This window comes from Quercus lobata, chromosome 5 (genome assembly GCF_001633185.2).
Source record: "Quercus lobata isolate SW786 chromosome 5, ValleyOak3.0 Primary Assembly, whole genome shotgun sequence".
Classification (NCBI taxonomy): domain Eukaryota; kingdom Viridiplantae; phylum Streptophyta; class Magnoliopsida; order Fagales; family Fagaceae; genus Quercus; species Quercus lobata.
In genome coordinates, this window is record NC_044908.1 from 52402050 (window position 1) to 52420427 (window position 18378).

The window sequence follows — 18378 nt, forward strand, 5'->3', positions numbered from 1 at the left end:
ATAAATCATATAGTAAATAATATTCGATTAACACAAAATTTGATATGCGTATTAATAGCATAAAAAAAATGCAATTCAATGGTTGAAATTTCAAAATATAGAGTAATTTTTATTTTATCGAGTAAGGTTGTAACTTTAAGCCACAACCAGTTTTGTAGCTAAATTACAATCAGTTTTGCTTTTTTATCATCAGACCAAGACATCAATAAGCTTTTGGTGTAGGCGAAGATTGAACTCCAGATCTCTTATTCAACTATTAAAGATTTTACCAGTTGAGCTAACTGGAACCCACAATTGAGAGAACTTATTATATTTTAAATAGTTATTATTAATTTTATAGGAGAGGAGCAATGGTAGAGGACAATTTATCAAGGCAAAAATGCAAAACTCACCCTCTAAGTTTCACAATTTTTCATTTTAGTCCTATAAGTTTGGATTTTGTCATTTCAGTCCTCTAAATTTTATTCATTTCTAATTAAATCCTCCATTAATGTGCTGTTAGTTTCTGCCATTAACTTCTTTTTTTTTTTTTTTTAAGGCCAAAATGCAAAATTGACCCTTTAAGTTTCACATTTTTATCATTTCAGTCAATTTAGTCCTTCATTTAGTCTTCTATTAAGTATTGCTGTCCACTTACCAAAACGATGATGTTTTGGATTTTTTTTATTTAATTTCTTAATTTCAAAAAACTGGAAAACGCTAATTAAAAAAAAAATCAGAAACTCAACTCTCTCTCTCTCTCTCTCTCTCGCGCGCGCGCACGTGTGTGTGTGTGCGTGTTTGTGTAAAAATGGCAACATTCATAACCACAGCACCACCCCCATCTCTCTCATTCTTCTCCTCCTCCATCTTCCTTCCAAACCTTTCTTCTTCTTCTTCAACCTTCAGACCCAATTCCCTCAAAACCCAAACCAAACCCATATCAATCACCTTTAAGCTCGCTATTATCCCAGTCCTCTCCTTCACTAGCGATAAAATTGGTAAGACCCACCTTGACCTCAAGTCCGCCCCACCTGACATCGCTCGCACCATTGTTCATCGAGGCATCATCACTAATCTCCAAAACAAGCACCGCGGCACCGCCTCCACTCTCACTCGCAGCGAAGTTAGAGGCTGTGGTAAAAAGCCCTATCCTCAAAAAGAGACGAGCTGGACACTCCACGGGACCCCACTCAAGCCCCGTGGAGGCGTGGTATTTAGGCCTAAGCCTAGAGACTAGACCATCAAAATTAATGGGAAGGAAAAGAGGTTGGCAATATCAACCGCAATCGTAAGCACTGTAATTAACGCAATTGTGGTGGAGGATTTGTCTTATGGCATAAATGCACTTTTAGTCCCTACATTTTGCACTTTTTTCATTTTGGTCCCTACATTTTATTTTTACCACTTTTAGTCCCTAAACCAATTAACGTGTGATATTTAAGTCTTTACCGTTAGTAAACTAACAGGAAAAACTGAGGTGGTAGATGGAACACCCTATTAGCCAACGTGGCGCTAATGTGACATTGATGTGGCGATTAAAATATTATTTGGCATTTTTATATGCCACGTCAGCATTTTAATTTTTTATAAAAAGCCATGTCAGACAATTTAAACCAAAAAAGAAAATAAATTAAAAAACAAAACTTAAAATTATTTTTTTAATAAGAAAAGAAGAACTTGTTCTTCGTGTTCTTCCCAAATCCAAGAAATAAACCCAGCACCTCTAACATAGTTATTCCTTTAGAACTATAAATTAAAAAAATAATTTTAATTTCTTTCTCTCTAACCCAGCCGCCTCTCCTCCCTTCATCATTCACTCTCACTCTCACTTTCACTCTAGCCTCTCTTCCTCTCTCTAGAATACGCGGCTAAACCACCAAACCACCGCCCTCTCCTCCACCTTGCCGCCACCTCATTGGGTTGTAGATCACACAAACAAAACCCAGAAATCACTGGCCTCTCCTCCACATGCGTTGCCACTCGATTAGCCTTATTTTCCACCCTTCGTCGTCACCAACAACGGAGGGATTGATTGGTTTTCTGGGTTTTATTTTTCTGGATTTCTAGGTTTTATTTTTTTGGTTTTCTGGGTTTCATTTTTCTGCATTTTCTGGTTTTATTTTTCTAGGTTTCTGGGTTTTATTTTTCTGGTTTTTATTTTGTGGGTTGATTGGGTGGGATTGATTATGATGGTGGTTGGGTTGTGGTAGTCTAGTGGTGGTTAGGTTGTGGGTGCTGGGTTTATTTCTTGGATTTGGGAAAAACATGAAGAACAAGTTCTTATATTCTTATTAAAAAAAATAATTTTAAGTTTTGTTTTTTTAATTTATTTTCTTTTTTGGTTTAAATTTTTATAAAAAATTAAAATGCTAATGTGGCATATAAAAATGCCAAATAATATTTTTTTAATAATATTTTAATCACCACATCAGTGCCACATCAGCGCCATGTCAGCTAATAGGGTGTGCCGTCTGCCACCTCAGCTTTTTCTGTTAGTTGGCTGACGGTAAGGATTTAAATGTCACGCGTTAATTAGTTTCGGGATTAAAAGTAGTAAAAATAAAATGTAGGGACCAAAATGGAAAAAAGTGCAAAATGTAGGGACTAAAAGTGCATTTACGCCTGATTTTATTTTTCAGTGGGCCTGTAAACGATGGTGCGGGCGGCATTGGGTTGGGTGGACTTGAGGTCAAGGTGGGTCTCGTCAATTTTATCGCCAGTGAAGGAGAGGACTAGGATGGTGGCAAGCTTAAAGGTGATTGATAGGGGTTTGGTTTGGGTTTTGAGGGAATTGGGTTTGAAGGTTAAAGAAGAAGAAAGGTTTGGAAGGAAGATGGAGGAGGATGAGGGAAGGTTTGGAAGGAAGATGGAGGAGGATGAGGGTGGTGCTGAATGTTGCCACACACACACACACAGGTGGGTCTCGTCAATTTTATCGCCAGTGAAGGAGAGGACTAGGATGGTGGCAAGCTTAAAGGTGATTGATAGGGGTTTGGTTTGGGTTTTGAGGGAATTGGGTTTGAAGGTTAAAGAAGAAGAAAGGTTTGGAAGGAAGATGGAGGAGGATGAGGGTGGTTTGGGTTTGAAGGTTAAAGAAGAAGAAAGGTTTGGAAGGAAGATGGAGGAGGATGAGGGTGGTGCTGAATGTTGCCACACACACACACACACACACACACACAGAGAGAGAGAGAGAGAGAGAGAGAGAGAGAGAGAGAGAGAGAGAGAGAGAGAGAGAGAGAGATTTCTGATTTTTTTTTTAATTAATGTTTTCCAATTTTTTGAAATTAAGATTTTTTTAAAAAAAAAAAAATCCAAAATGGCATCGTTTTAATAAGTGGACGACAGCATTTAATAGAAGACTTAATGGAGGATTGAATTGACCATACTTAAAACTTAGACGATTGAAATGACAAAAATCAAACTTAGAGGACTGAAATAATAAAATATGAAACTTAGAGAGTCAGTCTTGTATTTTAGCATTTTTTTTTTATATTTAAGTTTTTTTTATTATATTTATTTCTTAATTTTAGAAAAAAGTTAATTAAAAAAAAGCCAATTAAATGTGCAAAAAAAAAGCTAACTAAATATTTGTTTTTATATTTAGTTTCTGCATTATTCTCCTCCAGCTCAAGTTACTTAAGCTCCTTCTACCTTCAACATTAGTATACATGATTTCCAATCAACATAATACGAAGGCATTTCCACCATTTCCTTTGCAATAAAAGGTAGGGGTGGCAATTCGTGTTCACGTGTCGAGTTCGTGTTATGTTAACTTATGAGTATTCGACGATATAGGTTAACACTAACCCAATATGTTTATTAAATGGATCAAGATTCTTCAACTCTAACACGACCCATTTATTAAACGGGTCAGTCGTGTCAACTTGTTTATCAAATTTTATCAAAATGAAAAAAAAATTATAAAAAAACAAACAAATAAATATTTTTAATATAAAATTCAGAACTAACAAATAATTGCATCACAAATAATCATTCAAAATTAAAGCATATCACAATATCATAAATAATCAATCACAATATGTCAAAGAAAATAAACCACAACAATTAATAAGTATATATACCTAGAGTTTGAAGGGTATATTGGTAAAATGTCATTTAATTAAACGGGTCAGATGGGTCAAATAGGTTCTATATGTTTAACACTAATCCAACCCGTTTATTAAACGAGTTAGCTATGTTAACTTGAATATGACACGAACTCGTTAAGCCTCAACCCATAATCTACTAATTTCATATTGTGTCGTGTCGGGTTCGCAGGTCGTGTCCAATTTTGCCACCCCTCAAAAGGTGCCTCTTCTCCATTCTCCTCACTCTCACTCTCCCTTATTCCAATTCTGCTTCCAATTACTCCTAATTTGACCTTAACCTGATCATGCTTAACCAGATTTCATTAAACAAACAAATTCAACAAATTATCTTATCACCACACTGCACCGAAAACTCCTCTCAGGACTCTGAACCCATCGATGTTTCTGATTCTTGTTTCGGGTTGGACATGTGTATGAAGATGGATCAAAAGAACAAGGACGAATGAAGAACCATCGAATGGAAGCCCATAAATACATGTTTGCACATTTAATTGGTTTTTTTTTTTTTATTAATGTTTTTTCTATTAAAAAAAAAGAAAAGTTAATGGCAAAAACTAACGGCATATTAACAAAAAACTTAATTGGGAAGAAATAGAGGTTAAATGATTGAAATGACAAAACTCAAACTTATAGGATCGAAATGAAAAATGATGAAATTTAAAAAGTAAGTATTGCATTTTAGTCTTTCATCAAACTTGATAGATACTTTAATTTTTTTTTTTCCTTTTGGCAATTAAATATTAAAAATAAGTTGGTAATTATCAAATGCTAGTTAGCCACATGCCTAAAACTTTTGCATTGATTATTATATTAGAAATACTTCAAAATAGAAAAATAGGGATCACCGACGGACATTAATCAATACTTTATTGTAACATTTAAAACTCCCTTTCTTTCTACTTTTGCTAATCACTTTTTGGGACATCACGAGGATCATCCAAACAAATACTCTTTGCATGAAAATTTTTTGTATATTCTCGAAATATTATAAATATGTATTTTTTCCTTTTACATGAATGGTGGATCCTACTAATTAAATTCATAGTAGAACCCACTATTTACATAAAAAAAAAAAATACACATTTATAATACTATGAGAGTACCTAATAATTTTCCCTTTAGACGTTATCATGCAAAGAGTTCTATTTTTTTGGGTTTTATTTTTTTATATTTAAAATCAATACTTACTCTACGGAAGCAAAAAGAAAAGGCAAACAAAAAACAACCAGGTCCAACTGTCTCGGCAGCCCAGCATCTTCTTGTGACCTCAACGCGCTTATTCGGGTCGGGTCCCACACCATTGCCAATCCTACGGTTCAGATTTGCTTCTCCGTAGACTGGGTCCCACATGCCAGTCTGAAAGCAAATCTTCCTCCACACTCATAAATAAAGCTCGCCAACGCCTACACGTAACGAACCTACCTCCAGAAAGTCACGAACAATGTCTGGGAACACACACACACACACACAAAAAAAAAAAAAATTATAATAATTTTTGCCGCAAATTATGAGGGGTAGACCCATGACCCGCCACTCAAAACATGGCACATTGCAAATTATGTAAAAAATTGTGTAAATTTTTGTCTATTATATTTTAGGACAAGTTACATATTTGGTCATTATCCTTTGTAACATATTTCAATTTGATCTTTAATCTTTTAATTGTGTTAATTTGATCCCTAACTTTTCAGTGTCGTGTTAATTTAGTCCATGTTGTTATATCTTGGATGAAAATTGATGACATGTCAAATGACCAAAATAAAATTTTATTGTATTGTCACATCAATGAAAGTTAATTTTTTATTTTGGCCATTAAACGTATTATCAATTTTCATCAAAAAATTATCAGTAAGGACTAAATTGACACGGTACTAAAATGTTAAGGATCAAATTAATACAATTAAAAATTTAGGGACCAAATACACAATTTACCCTATATTTTATGTAACTATTACCCCAACTTGCACTGTAAGTAATGAAGAAAGAATAGTAAATTTCTGTAGATCTTCCTCTCCACCATTCAGTTTGTGTAAATATTTTGGTACTTTTTTAATTTAAGAATTGCTATATTCACACTATCTTTATAACATATTTTAAATAATAAGTTATTACTATCTATAACTTGTTTTAAAAATACAGACTTGATTCTTTTTATTTTATATCGTTCTCTTGGCATTTTTCCAAAGTCGCAGGGAGGAAAGCGCACTTAACGCGCACTTTACTCAGCTCTTCTTACCGTTTACTACGAAATATCCCTCACGCGCTATAAACGCGTGAAACCCCTCTCTCTTAACCAAATACCGCACTTTGAAAATTCAGCCCAATTTCAATTTCCCTTTCCCTTTCCAAGTCAGACTTCAAATTCCAATTCCAAAAAGTTCTCTCCGCAAGCTAAGCACAAATTTGTGGCAATGGAAACGAAAGCGGCGGTGAGATTCACATTGGGGAAGCAGTCGTCGATGGCGCCGGGGAGGCACGACTCCACGGCGGCGGCGGCGGTGGAGGAGACTGATGACGTGGAGAGACCAATGGATCCAGAAGTGAGGCTGATGTACTCGGCGAACGAAGGCGACCTGGACGGGATCAGAGAGCTATTGGATTCCGGCGTCAACGTCAACTTCAAGGACACCGACGGCCGCACGGCTCTCCACGTCGCGGCCTGCAATGGACTCACCGACGTCGTTTCGCTCTTGCTTGACCGTGGCTCTGAACTCGATCCCAGTGATTGCTGGGGCAGCACAGTTAGTAACTAACTAACTAACTAACTGACATTCACAAATTCAGTAAACATTTATTTATTTATTTATTTATTTTTTCCTTTATAAAACAGCCTCTTGCAGATGCTACGTATTACAAAAAGCACGATGTGATTAAGCTTTTGGAGAAGCGTGGTGCTAAGCCACTCGTATGTGTTTTTGTTTTTTGGTTTTTGAATTGGAAATCATTTCATTGTTTTTGTGTTTTTTGATTTCGAAATTGGTGACTGTGATTTTGCTGCTCAGATGGCACCAATGCATGTTAGACATGCCCGTGAAGTTCCCGAATATGAAATCGATCCCAAGGAAATTGATTTTACCGATAGTGTCGAAATTACCAAGGTACTATTATTTTCGTTGTTTGCTTTGTTTCGTGAACCTGGATAATTTACTAGAGAGCTTGAATGGTTTAAATCACACTTTGCTTTTAAGTTTCACTAATTTCTATGAAACTCAGTACAGTATTTCAGTCAATTTAAGTGGGCTTCTTTTAATATTTGAATATCATTGATTGTCAATGGTCGGTAGGCACATTCATAAATTTTTTTTATTTTTGGTGAAATAGTTTAGGGTTTAAATTGGGTTGGATTATTATACACTCAATGTTTTAGGGGCTTTCTTGAGAGTGGTGGAAAGAATGTAAAACCCATATCGTTCTATAATTTTTGGAACCATTTTATACAATTTTGGGGTCCTTTTATTGCAAAACTGTTGTATGTGCCGGGTGCATACACCCTTTGTCTCACTGACAGGGCAGGACCCACAGGTATGGGGCCCACCTGTCAGTGAGACAAAGGTCTTATGCGCCCGGTGCATGAGATACCTTCTCCCTTTTATTTATGTAATGGGGGCTTAGGTCTATGCCTGGAGCTAGCTCTGTGAATGAATCAAAGTTTTGCTGACCGCTTTTGGGTTTAAATTTGGTAGTCTTATGAAATGTTATTTTCAATTATTATCCTTCTCAAGCTGCGGGAATAGCTTTGTTTAGAATTTTAATAGTAGTAAAAAATTTTAGTTTGACCAAATATACTAGTTAGTGTCATTTTGTCTTGTTAATTATCTTCCTCTTGTATTGAATTTACCAATTTGGTATGAAAAAAAAATGTCTCAGGGAACCTTCCATTTAGCATTGTGGCGTAGCATACAGGTCGCGGTCAAAAGGCTTGAAGAGGAACTGATTAGTGATGAGGAAAAAGTGTGGGTTGCTCATGGATTACAAAAAAAATTATGCTAAAAATTCTTTCCCATATTTTGATGGACTCTTTAAAGCGGTTGGTTTTCTGCAGGAAGTCGTTCAGGGACGAGCTTGCATTGCTTCAAAAGATACGACATCCAAATGTAGTGCAATTTCTGGGTGCTGTCACTCAAAGTAGTCCAATGATGATTGTGACGGAATATCTGCCCAAGGTTTTTTTTTTTTTTTTTTTCCTCTCTTCATTCTTTGATTGGTTAGCATATAATAAAATTTTCTGTTGATTTACTCAATAAGTGGCACTCTCATGATTTTAAGTCGTTTGCATATGTTGAGTGTTCTTATCTTTTATACTCTGTTTATGGATAGAAATTGTACTGCTTGTAGTGATATATGCATATATGAGTCAGAAAGTGTTAGAGAATTAAGAAGAGAGTATTATTGGTTGTACCCTTGTGTTTTATGGGTAGTAGTACTCTTCTAGAACAGGTCAGGAAGTTTCTAGGTGGTGAGCTGTCCTAATCAAGAATATTCATTTTCCTATTGTAATCACATTTTCCTATATAAGAAATGTTGAATAAGAGGGCTGCGAAGAAATAGAATTTCCAGGACCTTCTTTCAATATATCATTCTTATTGGCACTCTTGGTGTTTCTAATGGAGATATTTAGTATTCAAATCCACCCACCCCCAACTATCAATGCATGGAAGAAAAACAGTGAGGAGCAAGAGGAATGAATCTTATGTCTTATGTCATGTCTCCTAAAAAATTGTCCTCTATAGTCTTTGTATGGGGTATTGCATGGAAAGTGGTTATAGAAGGTTAGAAGCAGTGATCTAAAACATGGAGAGAATTTCTTAGATCGGGCATAGTGTATTTTAAGGCATTGTGAAAGAGCCTTATTTATGGTGATATATCTTAGGAAGCACGGACACGGACACGGACACGGACACGGGTATGGGTGCGGATATGAAACAGTGACATGAGAAATTTCTGAAAAATTATAACATGAAACAGCCGGTATGATACCGGTATGGTACGACACTGGTACAACACCCTAAATGAAGTGTGTGCTTCCTAGGATATATCAAGGGGCTTGGTCTGTTTGTTGACTGCAGAAGCTATTATTAAATATTTACTGTGTATGAGGGCATTATGGAAAGCTTAAAATGTAATCACTGGTGAGGAGGTTTTGGTGCATAACCATTTTGTTGGTCGGTATCAAGGTAGAGGCTCCGCCTTTATGGAAATAAATTGGTGCTCAGTCTGATCAGAGTTGCTTTCTCACCATCTATAGCTGTTGTTACTTATCATCCCTTTATTTAAAGTGCATGGTCCTAAATGAAGCCTGCATGGGCTAAAATTAGTGAGCTACTTAATTTTCTATCCTAGGTTTAGTCAATTTATTTTGGTCGGCACTACAAAATTTGATTTTGTTCTGTCCTGGATGGCATTTACTATAGCGTATATCCTCTTTTTTTGTTATTATCATTGTGGAAATTAAATTGTACGCAATGTGTTATGCTACACTATGGCAGTGTGCCTTTGTAATCTTGCTTTCCTTTAGTCCTTGATTTTTTTGTTTGTTTTTAAAGATATGCTCGTAATATGTGTGTGTGTAAATATATAACTGATTGGTGGTAATAAAAGTTAAAATCATCATATGAAATTCTTTCGTATATTTATTTTGCCACAATTGGTGCAGGGAGATCTTCGAGCATTCTTGAAGAAAAAAGGGGCTTTAAAGCCAATAACAGCCGTGAGATTTGCACTTGATATTGCAAGGTCTCTTTCTTTTTTCTTATGCTATTGAAGAATTACAATGATTGCTTGTTCTGAATTGTTAGTATGACATTTTTAATGTGAGAATTATAACTAATAGTACATAAACGTAATAACTGTGGGTTTTTTGGAATATTCTATGAAGTGAATGGAGATTTATCTTATTTACTTTTCCACTAAAAAGTCTTCCGATTAGTTATCAATTTCACTTGTTTATGTACTGAATAATAGCTAGAGTTGATGTTAGATAGGTAGTAGCTCATGCCTGACTGAAGAAAGCACAAAACAGACACCTCCTTCAAAATTCTACTTGTAATATGTAGAAAATAATCATAGATAACAAAAGATAAGGATCATGACAATGACAAACTACAAGAAAGATAAGTTTTAAAGAACCGAATAAAGGAAAGAAATATGCCAATAGATTAAGTTTTTTACTGAATTAGTTCTAAAGAAAGGAAAGGAGATATTTATATTAGATTCTAACAATATATGGCTTCTTATCAGTTGGTTGTGCTTATTGTTCAGAAATCACTATCAAATTTCTTGTATTCAGAGAGGCACTGGACTTAACGTTCATTATGGCATATGAGATATGGTCTTTGAAACCCATTTTGTGCATCAAGATTGAAACTTGATAAATACCATTTAATTTGTTAAAAGAAAAATTCTTTTTAGATTTTGACACTATTTTTAGCTTCAAGTTTTCATTTTAGGCTCTTCTTTATAAAAGAAATAAAATTGTACTTATATTAAGTTTAACAGTTTGATGATCGAAATGATTGTTGCATAACATGTCATCTCGCAAAAAGAAAACAGTATGTGCACATCACCATTTGGTTGATAAACAATTAAGCATTGTGCATTGATCAGTTTTATTTTCTGCTTGTTTCTTGTTTCTTGGCATGGGAAGTTGGGAACATGATAAACTAACATTTTTTTTTTGGATATTTTCCTATGTGACATTGCCTTTGGAAAATTTTCAGGGGAATGAATTATTTGCATGAGAATAAGCCACCAATAATTCACCGTGATCTTGAGCCTTCGTGAGTTTTCTTCTTCAACTTGAACTCTCTTGATTTCATGTGTAAACACCTTCCAGGATTAGCATTATAATATTTTCAGTTGAAAATCCACTATAAGCCAATTTTCTGAAACTGCTGGCTTTTATTTTTTATTTTTGTATTCTTTATGTTTCTTACGAGTAAGATGACAGAAATATATTGCGGGATGATTCTGGGCACCTCAAAGTTGCTGACTTTGGAGTTAGCAAGTTGATGACAGTTAAAGAAGATAGGCCTCTTACTTGTCAAGAAACTTCTTGTGAGTGATTTCTTTTGGTCATAATTTTTCTCAATGTGGTTGAGACCTTGCATGGCTATGAATATAATATTTCAATAAAATGCTCACTTGATGAATTTTCATTCGTCATTGCAATGTGTTAATGTTAATTTGTAATTGACAGGCCGATACATTGCTCCAGAGGTTTACAAAAATGAAGAATACGATACCAAAGTGGATGTATTCTCATTTGCTTTAATTTTGCAAGAGGTAAGAAGTACTCTCATTCTATATTTCTAAACTCTTAACATATCTCAAAGTGTTAGCTCCTTCTTTATCTCTTGTTTAAAATTTGTTGATCATTGAAGTATAAAAAAATCAAATTCTTATAAACAATGTCGCTGGCTGTATAAGCTACCTTAACAGCCAAAATTTCTCTTTCCCCCCCCCCCCCCCCTAAATTTTTAACTTGTTCTTATCTTTTCTCATAATGTTTACATGATCTCGACTTATTGTTTCCTTATTCTTTGTTCTTCTTTTGTAATTCTAGAGTATTTCTTCAGGGAATCTTACCCAAAACAGATAAATTTTTCTAAATTCTTAGTTAGGAACTAAAAAGAAAAACGCTATTAATGAAGAGAAATAATGCCTGCCTTTCTATATATTCAATCTATATTTTAACAATCTTTTTATGCGATTGATGTTGCTTGCTTTAGCCCAAACGGCACTTCCACCACTTAAGAACAAAATGGTGGGTTAGAGATTGCAGGTTTCAATCTTGCAGGATGTGTGAGTCATACTACCAACCAACTAAAAAAGAGTGTATCCAAAGTGCAGATTTAGAAACTATTGTGTCTCACGGGTATTCCTTTGATTTTTTAACACATTGAACTTATTTTAGATGATCTTGGAAGACAATTTGCACACTGATTTGGGAAGTGTTGGTGGTCATCTCCTTTCTCTATCACTCTGTTTGACACTGCAATTTCCCTTTTACAACTTTGTTCAGCCATGCTACATATTCATTCCTTCTTTTCTCCTAATTCATTATGTAATAATCAGCTAAATTTCATACTTCGTTCTTTTTAAATGGTAAGTGTGATCAGTTGAGACTTTATGGGGTCTTACTCTTATCTTATGCTTTTTCGTTAAATTCAATTTGTTCATAACAGGCTTGACTAGTGACATTTGCAATATCCTGTACTTCAGATGATTGAAGGCTGTCCACCTTTTTCTGCCAAACAAGAAAATGAAGTTCCTAAAGTATATGCTGCAAAAGAGCGTCCTCCTTTCAATTCTCCAGCAAAGCATTATGCACATGGACTTAAAGAGTAAGTCCTATATGCTTCTCTGATATATTAATGTATGTCAGCTTTCAGTATTTGTTAATGGTAAATGACATAAGTTTTATGCTACTTTATTTCATAACTTGTAAACGTTTTTGGTAAACCTACATTGTGTCCTTTGCTTTCATCAACAAAAAGTATAGGTTAGTCCAAAGTTCTTGCTTTGGTAAAAAGTTGACACTTGGAGTGGCATTTTGTTATCAAATATGATGATTATCAGTTAATTCTGTGTGGATTTTGATTTATTATTGCCTTTTACTTATATGAGGGCATGAAGTCAATATGTGAACTCTCTGACAATAAAAAAAAAAAAACTAAATAATCTAAATTATTTTTATAAGGTTAGTGAGAAACAGTCCTAAGTTGAATGACTTGCCAAAAACTTGAAGGTCCTAAGTTCCATCTGTTAGATATTACTGCGAATTAGTTTGTAAGAAGATCTCTGTTGATTGTGCGGCAATTTGTTTTTGGTTTAGGCAGTGTGGCTTTGTCTTGGGTTCAACACACTATTGGACTATGGAATTTCCGGGGTGTCTCGTGGTTGGGAGTGGAATAGTTTGACCAAAGGTCGAGACACCACTTCCTTTTATTACCCCAAAAAAAAAAAAAAAAAATAGTGAGAAATGGCTTGAAGAAAAGGTTAGTGGTTAGGCAACATTGGTAGCAGTATAATGGACATCAATATCTATCTCCTGTTTTAATGTTATTTTGTCTCTGCTTCTGTCACCGGACTTCTATTTTGATATGTTTGTCCTCTTTTTTTTTTTTTTTTTTTGGCCTGACGAGAATTTTCTGATTTAACATGACTCTGGACTGCCAATCAAAGTTGGTCCTTTATAGGAATATTGTCTTTTTTATTGTTTTTGAATGTGGATGGGTGTAAGGTCATAGATATACATCTGATCATTTCTGCTTACAGGTTAATTGAGGAGTGCTGGAGTGAGAAGCCAGCTAAAAGACCAACATTTCGACAAGTCTTAACAAGGCTGGAGTCCATACACAACAGTTTTGCTCATAAAAGGCGTTGGAAGGTTTATACACACTCTCTCTCTCTTTGTGTGTGTGGGGGTATTGGGGTGGTGTAGCTGTAGGTGTAGGTGGGTGCATGCATGCATGCGGTTAACAGTAAGTTTCATGTTTAAAACTTGATTGGTTCTATGTAGAGAAAAGAAGAGGGAAGAGAGAAAACATGAGAGTTTAAGTGGTTAGCCCTTGTGTCCTACATCCATGGAACAAGAGCTCAAAAGACTACATCTTCACTTAGAAAATGATACATTACAATAGAACCCATTTTTATAATGGGAATCACATACATAAATCAATCACAATTTTGATTTGATTGCTTCAATCTCACAATTTCATCAAACAATCAATTTCTTAATTTATTCCAATCCCATGATCTTCTCCAAGAATCAATGCCTTTATTTGGTCTTTTCAATAATATGGAAAGTCTATACTTTCCTACATTTTATAACCAAATAAATTTTATATGATGTTAACTATTTGAGTGGCCTAAAGTTGCATATGCAAAGGCAAAGCACTTCTTTCAATTTCTGGCTGTTGGCCTGTTTGTAAACTGGGGTCCACAGTCCATGTTTAAATTTGGAAATTGCTAAAGATGTTATAAATTTTCCTACATAACCTTTACAAACTAATATGCAGAAAAATGTAATTAGTTGATATCAACAACGTAATTAATGTTAGAATGACTTTTTTGTGATTAATGACGCTTTAGTTTGTAAAGGTTATATAGTATCCTTAGTATCACTCTTAAAGGTTTTTTAATTTTTAATTTTATTTTATTATTATTATTATTATTATTATTTTTTTATGTCTAGGATCGTCAAATAGGCATTCCGTCTTGGTTATGTCAAGCACTAGTTTTTATGGTTTTATTGATTGGCTTATATTGCTGCATGTCTTTCTCAAAAAAAAAACAAATATATATATTGCTGCATGTATTCTGTTGTCCTGGCATCTCTTGTGACCCATTTATTATCTTGAATGGTGGTTCTTTCTTTGAATCATCTCACAATCCTGCCGGATAATTGTAAATTTCAAGTCTTAAAGGTTTCCTTTTCTCTTTGGCTCCCTGTAACATGTACAGGTTAGACCGTTGAGATGCTTTCAAAACCTGGAGGCCATATTAAAAAAAGATCATTCCAATGGACGCAGCCGAAGCCGTTCATCTCGTTCTACTGCTGAGAGCATATGAAGAAGAGAGTTCTGCCCGCTTTAGCTTAAAATGTGAAGAAACTTTTTTCCAGTTTGGTGGCAAATGATTGGGTTTTATTCAAGCTTAGCATCATTTTCTTATCTGTGTAATCCTGCTTATGGTAGTTGAATCTGAAGTTATCTCATGTATTGCTCAAGGATAATAAAGCTGTTCATGTACATTATGTATGTAATTGCAGTCTTCCTTGAATTTTGTTGTGCAAATCCACGCACGTGATGATTTTGTTTGTTTTGTTTTGTTTTTGGGCAAGTCAGAGGTTCTGCACTGATAAATTTTTTGATTACTTTAATGGTTTATTTGGATATAGGTATTTTAAGGGGATGAATATGGGTTTTAATTTTTAGTTCAAATGACTTGAATAAAGTATGTAATGAACAATATTTTTTTTCCTATTAATGAAATTTAAGGATGGATTTTTAAGCTTTATTAATAGGTGGATTTGGAATTACCCTTAAATTTAATATGTTATTTCGAATCTATAATGTCATAATAAGTGCTTTTGTTTATGTAAGAAAATCTTCAAATCTCTTATCATCATGTCTTGTTAAATTTATGTTAGAAAGTATTCTTCAAATCCTTTGATTTAGGTAGCTTACCCCCGTCCAAATCGTTCATCCTTTGGGGCTTGGGCTTGGGCTTGGGCTGGGAATTGGCTTTACCCACTCCAACCTATGTATAAAATGGGCCGACCTGAACTTGTTTAGTTTGTGCAGTTGTAAGCACTAGGCACAGAACCAGTAGACACGGAACTCTGTTCCTCAAAGTCTTTAACTATTAAACAATTACTAGATAGTTTCTCGCGCGATATTTGGATACTTTATAAATTAATTTGAAACATTTTTTTTTTTTTTTTTAATCTTGTTTTAAGACCTATTGATAATGCTCATTTTGCTGTATAATATTTATATTTTACCAAAATTTTGCTAAATGCTTTGAAACTCAATTTTCTTAATTCATATAAATATATATATATATTTATTTATTTATTTATATATATAATTGTCATATAATTGGTTTTCAAATATTGAGTGGAATTGCTCTACCAATCTCATTTTTTGAGGTTAGAGCAGTCAATTTTTTCGACATTTGTAAGAGACTAACATATTATATTATTTGTAGACTTTATTTTTTAAATTGATTAAATGATTTTGAAATTTGAATTTATAAATTTAAATTCAAAGCATAAAATACTTTCATATCCTAAAATTACAAAAATTCAAGAAACCTCCAAAATACTTCCTCAACTACTCCATTTTCACAACCCAATATTGAGGCCCATATCTCAAACACTCATTTCATTATCTCAAAAAAAAAAAAAAAAATCATTTTTAAGAACCGGCAGCAGCATATAGAGAATGTGATAAATTAAAGAAAAAATAGTTAAAAAAATTCATTTATCAAGATTTAATTGCTTTTAGCAAGGCTTTCACATTAAAAAATAAAAATAAAAATAAAGCACAAAAAACACTCTAAAATCATCATTGACTTTACTTTTATCGTTGTGGCTCATATTGATATTGTACTAAATAACAGTAAAAAAAAACTTCAAAGGAACCTATAAATTATGAGTTATAAAACATAATAAAAAGTAACTAATCTCATCAATAATCATTAGACAGTTTCTTTTTATTTCTAAAATAAAATTCATTTATGGTTTTCCACACCAAACACCCAAACACTCAAAGCAATTACTTTACAAAACCCACAACATTTGACCTCAACATCAAAACCATAATCTATCATCACTCAATAAAAAAAGCAAGTTGTCTTCCTTTGACAGAGCCACATGCCACAGTACTAAGTAGGTAAGTGTAATTGAAATGTTGAAGATAATTGACATCATTTTTAGTCTTGATGTATTTAAGATGAGAAGGCATGAAGGATTGTGGGCTATATATAAAGGAATAGAAGTTCGAAAGGTTTATCTTGAAACATTAAACCAAAGAAAACAAAGAGCCTTATAAAGAATCTTTATTCTTTAATAGAAAAAGTGTTGAAACATTGAACCAAAGAAACAAAAAATCCCCCTAAAAAAAAAGAAACAAAAAATCCATATTTTTTTGTTCTTATCTTGTGGGTTAAGAGCATTTCAACAATTCTCTTTTCAAAGAGTGTGCCATATGGCAAAACCTCATACTCTCCCGCATGAGATCTCTGCTTATATATATATATATATATATATATAAAACCGAAACCTTTAAAACTCCCATAATTTTCCACATCATCATTTTAATTTAAAAAAAATTTAATTTTTAAAACTAAATAGTGAGAGAGTCCTAACATGAATCTCTTATATATATATATATATATATATAAAAGAGACAAAATCATTGAAAACCTTAAAGCAATCTCCTTTGTCCATCTCCATTAAGAGAGAAAATCCTAAACTTCAATTTCTTTGGTACGCTTGCTATTGCTTTTTCTCTTTTTTGTGAATTAGTTTTTTTTGCTTTTGTTTTGTATGGAGTAGTACTTTACAATATATAGTATAACTACAATTATTGTAGTAAGTTTGCTAACTTTTTATGTGGTTCAAAGATGCTATATTCTTTATTGTTTTAGATTATATAACCTTAAGCTTTACCTTATGGAGACGTATGTACAAGTTTTCAATTCCTTTTGTATGGATATTTTCTCACAGCTGTGGAGTAAGGTATATGCACTATATGTTATCTTATGTTTTCTCTTATGGTGTCATGCTTTTTTGTTTATTAATTAAAGATTATGTTGGAAGCCTATATTATTTGCACCTTCAAAGTGTTTGACAATGTTTGAACCAAATTTTTCATCAATTAGGAAGAATTGGATAAAAAAATCTTAGAAAAGCTTTCCATCCTTACTGAAATTGTCTTGCAATAATGACTTTTTTTTTTTGTTTTGTTTTGTTTTTATAATTTGTAGGTTTTGAATGTTTTGATTTTTAATTTTATTGTCTTTTGAAAGTTTGACCATCTAAATTTTTGGGTTCAATTTTTCGCAATATTTGAAACAGTTTAGCAAATTTCAACTGTTATAACTATGGATTATTCTCTTGAAGGTAACCTATCTTTCTCTTATATTTCTCTATTTGGTAGTCATATATATTTTGTTTTGTTTCAATAATTTCTAGGCAGTGCCAGTAAATTTCCTGATTTTTTTTCCCCTTTCGAACGTTTTAACATCAGAACTTTTTTGTTATTATTTTTTTTTTCAATATCTAAATTTGGCTTATTAATCAAATTGTAACTCAAAAAGATAGGAGCAATTCACGCAATAGTATAGTTTCATAATCAATTTAAAATTTTATAAAATTATTTTAGTCTATTATAAATAGGTAAGTTCCCGTGCGTTGCACGGGTTTCCGACTAATATATATATATATATATATATTGATTAGGATGGAGATCAGGGGTTATAGCAACTTTCAATCTCAATTATTGAATAAAAAAAGTGAGAAAAAGTTAAAAAATAGGGGTGGTAAAAAAATTTTGTGAGCAAAAAAGAGGGTAAATATTTGTGCATGCAAATCAATCAATCGATATATAAAAGAAAAGTGTTATGTCTGTTGGGATTTGTGAAGCTTATTTGTGTTTGATCCGGATTATGACCCACCCAATATAATATTGTTATGATTTTTAATGGGAGATTTTCTAAGACTTAGTCCATGGAGCGGAGGTTTGGGCCAAGGCCTAAGTCATAGAAATTTTTTTGCCCA

The 18378-nt window shown here is 33.4% G+C and overlaps 1 protein-coding gene and 1 pseudogene across 2 annotated transcripts; both read left to right on the forward strand.

Annotated features, from left to right (window-relative positions):
• The first annotated feature begins 790 nt into the window (after positions 1 to 790).
• On the forward strand, positions 791 to 2718 carry LOC115990667 (annotated as a pseudogene).
• A 3674-nt stretch (positions 2719 to 6392) lies between these two features.
• On the forward strand, positions 6393 to 14994 carry LOC115991478 (integrin-linked protein kinase 1). Of its 2 annotated transcripts, XM_031115208.1 has the most exons (12): positions 6394 to 6832; positions 6922 to 6996; positions 7094 to 7189; positions 7959 to 8044; positions 8134 to 8254; positions 9745 to 9824; positions 10808 to 10867; positions 11038 to 11144; positions 11287 to 11372; positions 12312 to 12433; positions 13368 to 13479; positions 14556 to 14994. In XM_031115208.1, the coding sequence occupies exons 1-12, from the start codon at positions 6503 to 6505 to the stop codon at positions 14661 to 14663; spliced, it is 1383 nt and encodes a 460-aa protein (XP_030971068.1). In that variant the 5' UTR covers positions 6394 to 6502; the 3' UTR covers positions 14664 to 14994. The 2 variants fall into 2 exon arrangements, with proteins under 2 accessions (XP_030971069.1, XP_030971068.1); XM_031115209.1 differs by lacking the exons at positions 13368 to 13479; positions 14556 to 14994 and adding an exon at positions 12925 to 13203 and having other exon boundaries at positions 6393 to 6832.
• Positions 14995 to 18378: the final 3384 nt, after the last annotated feature.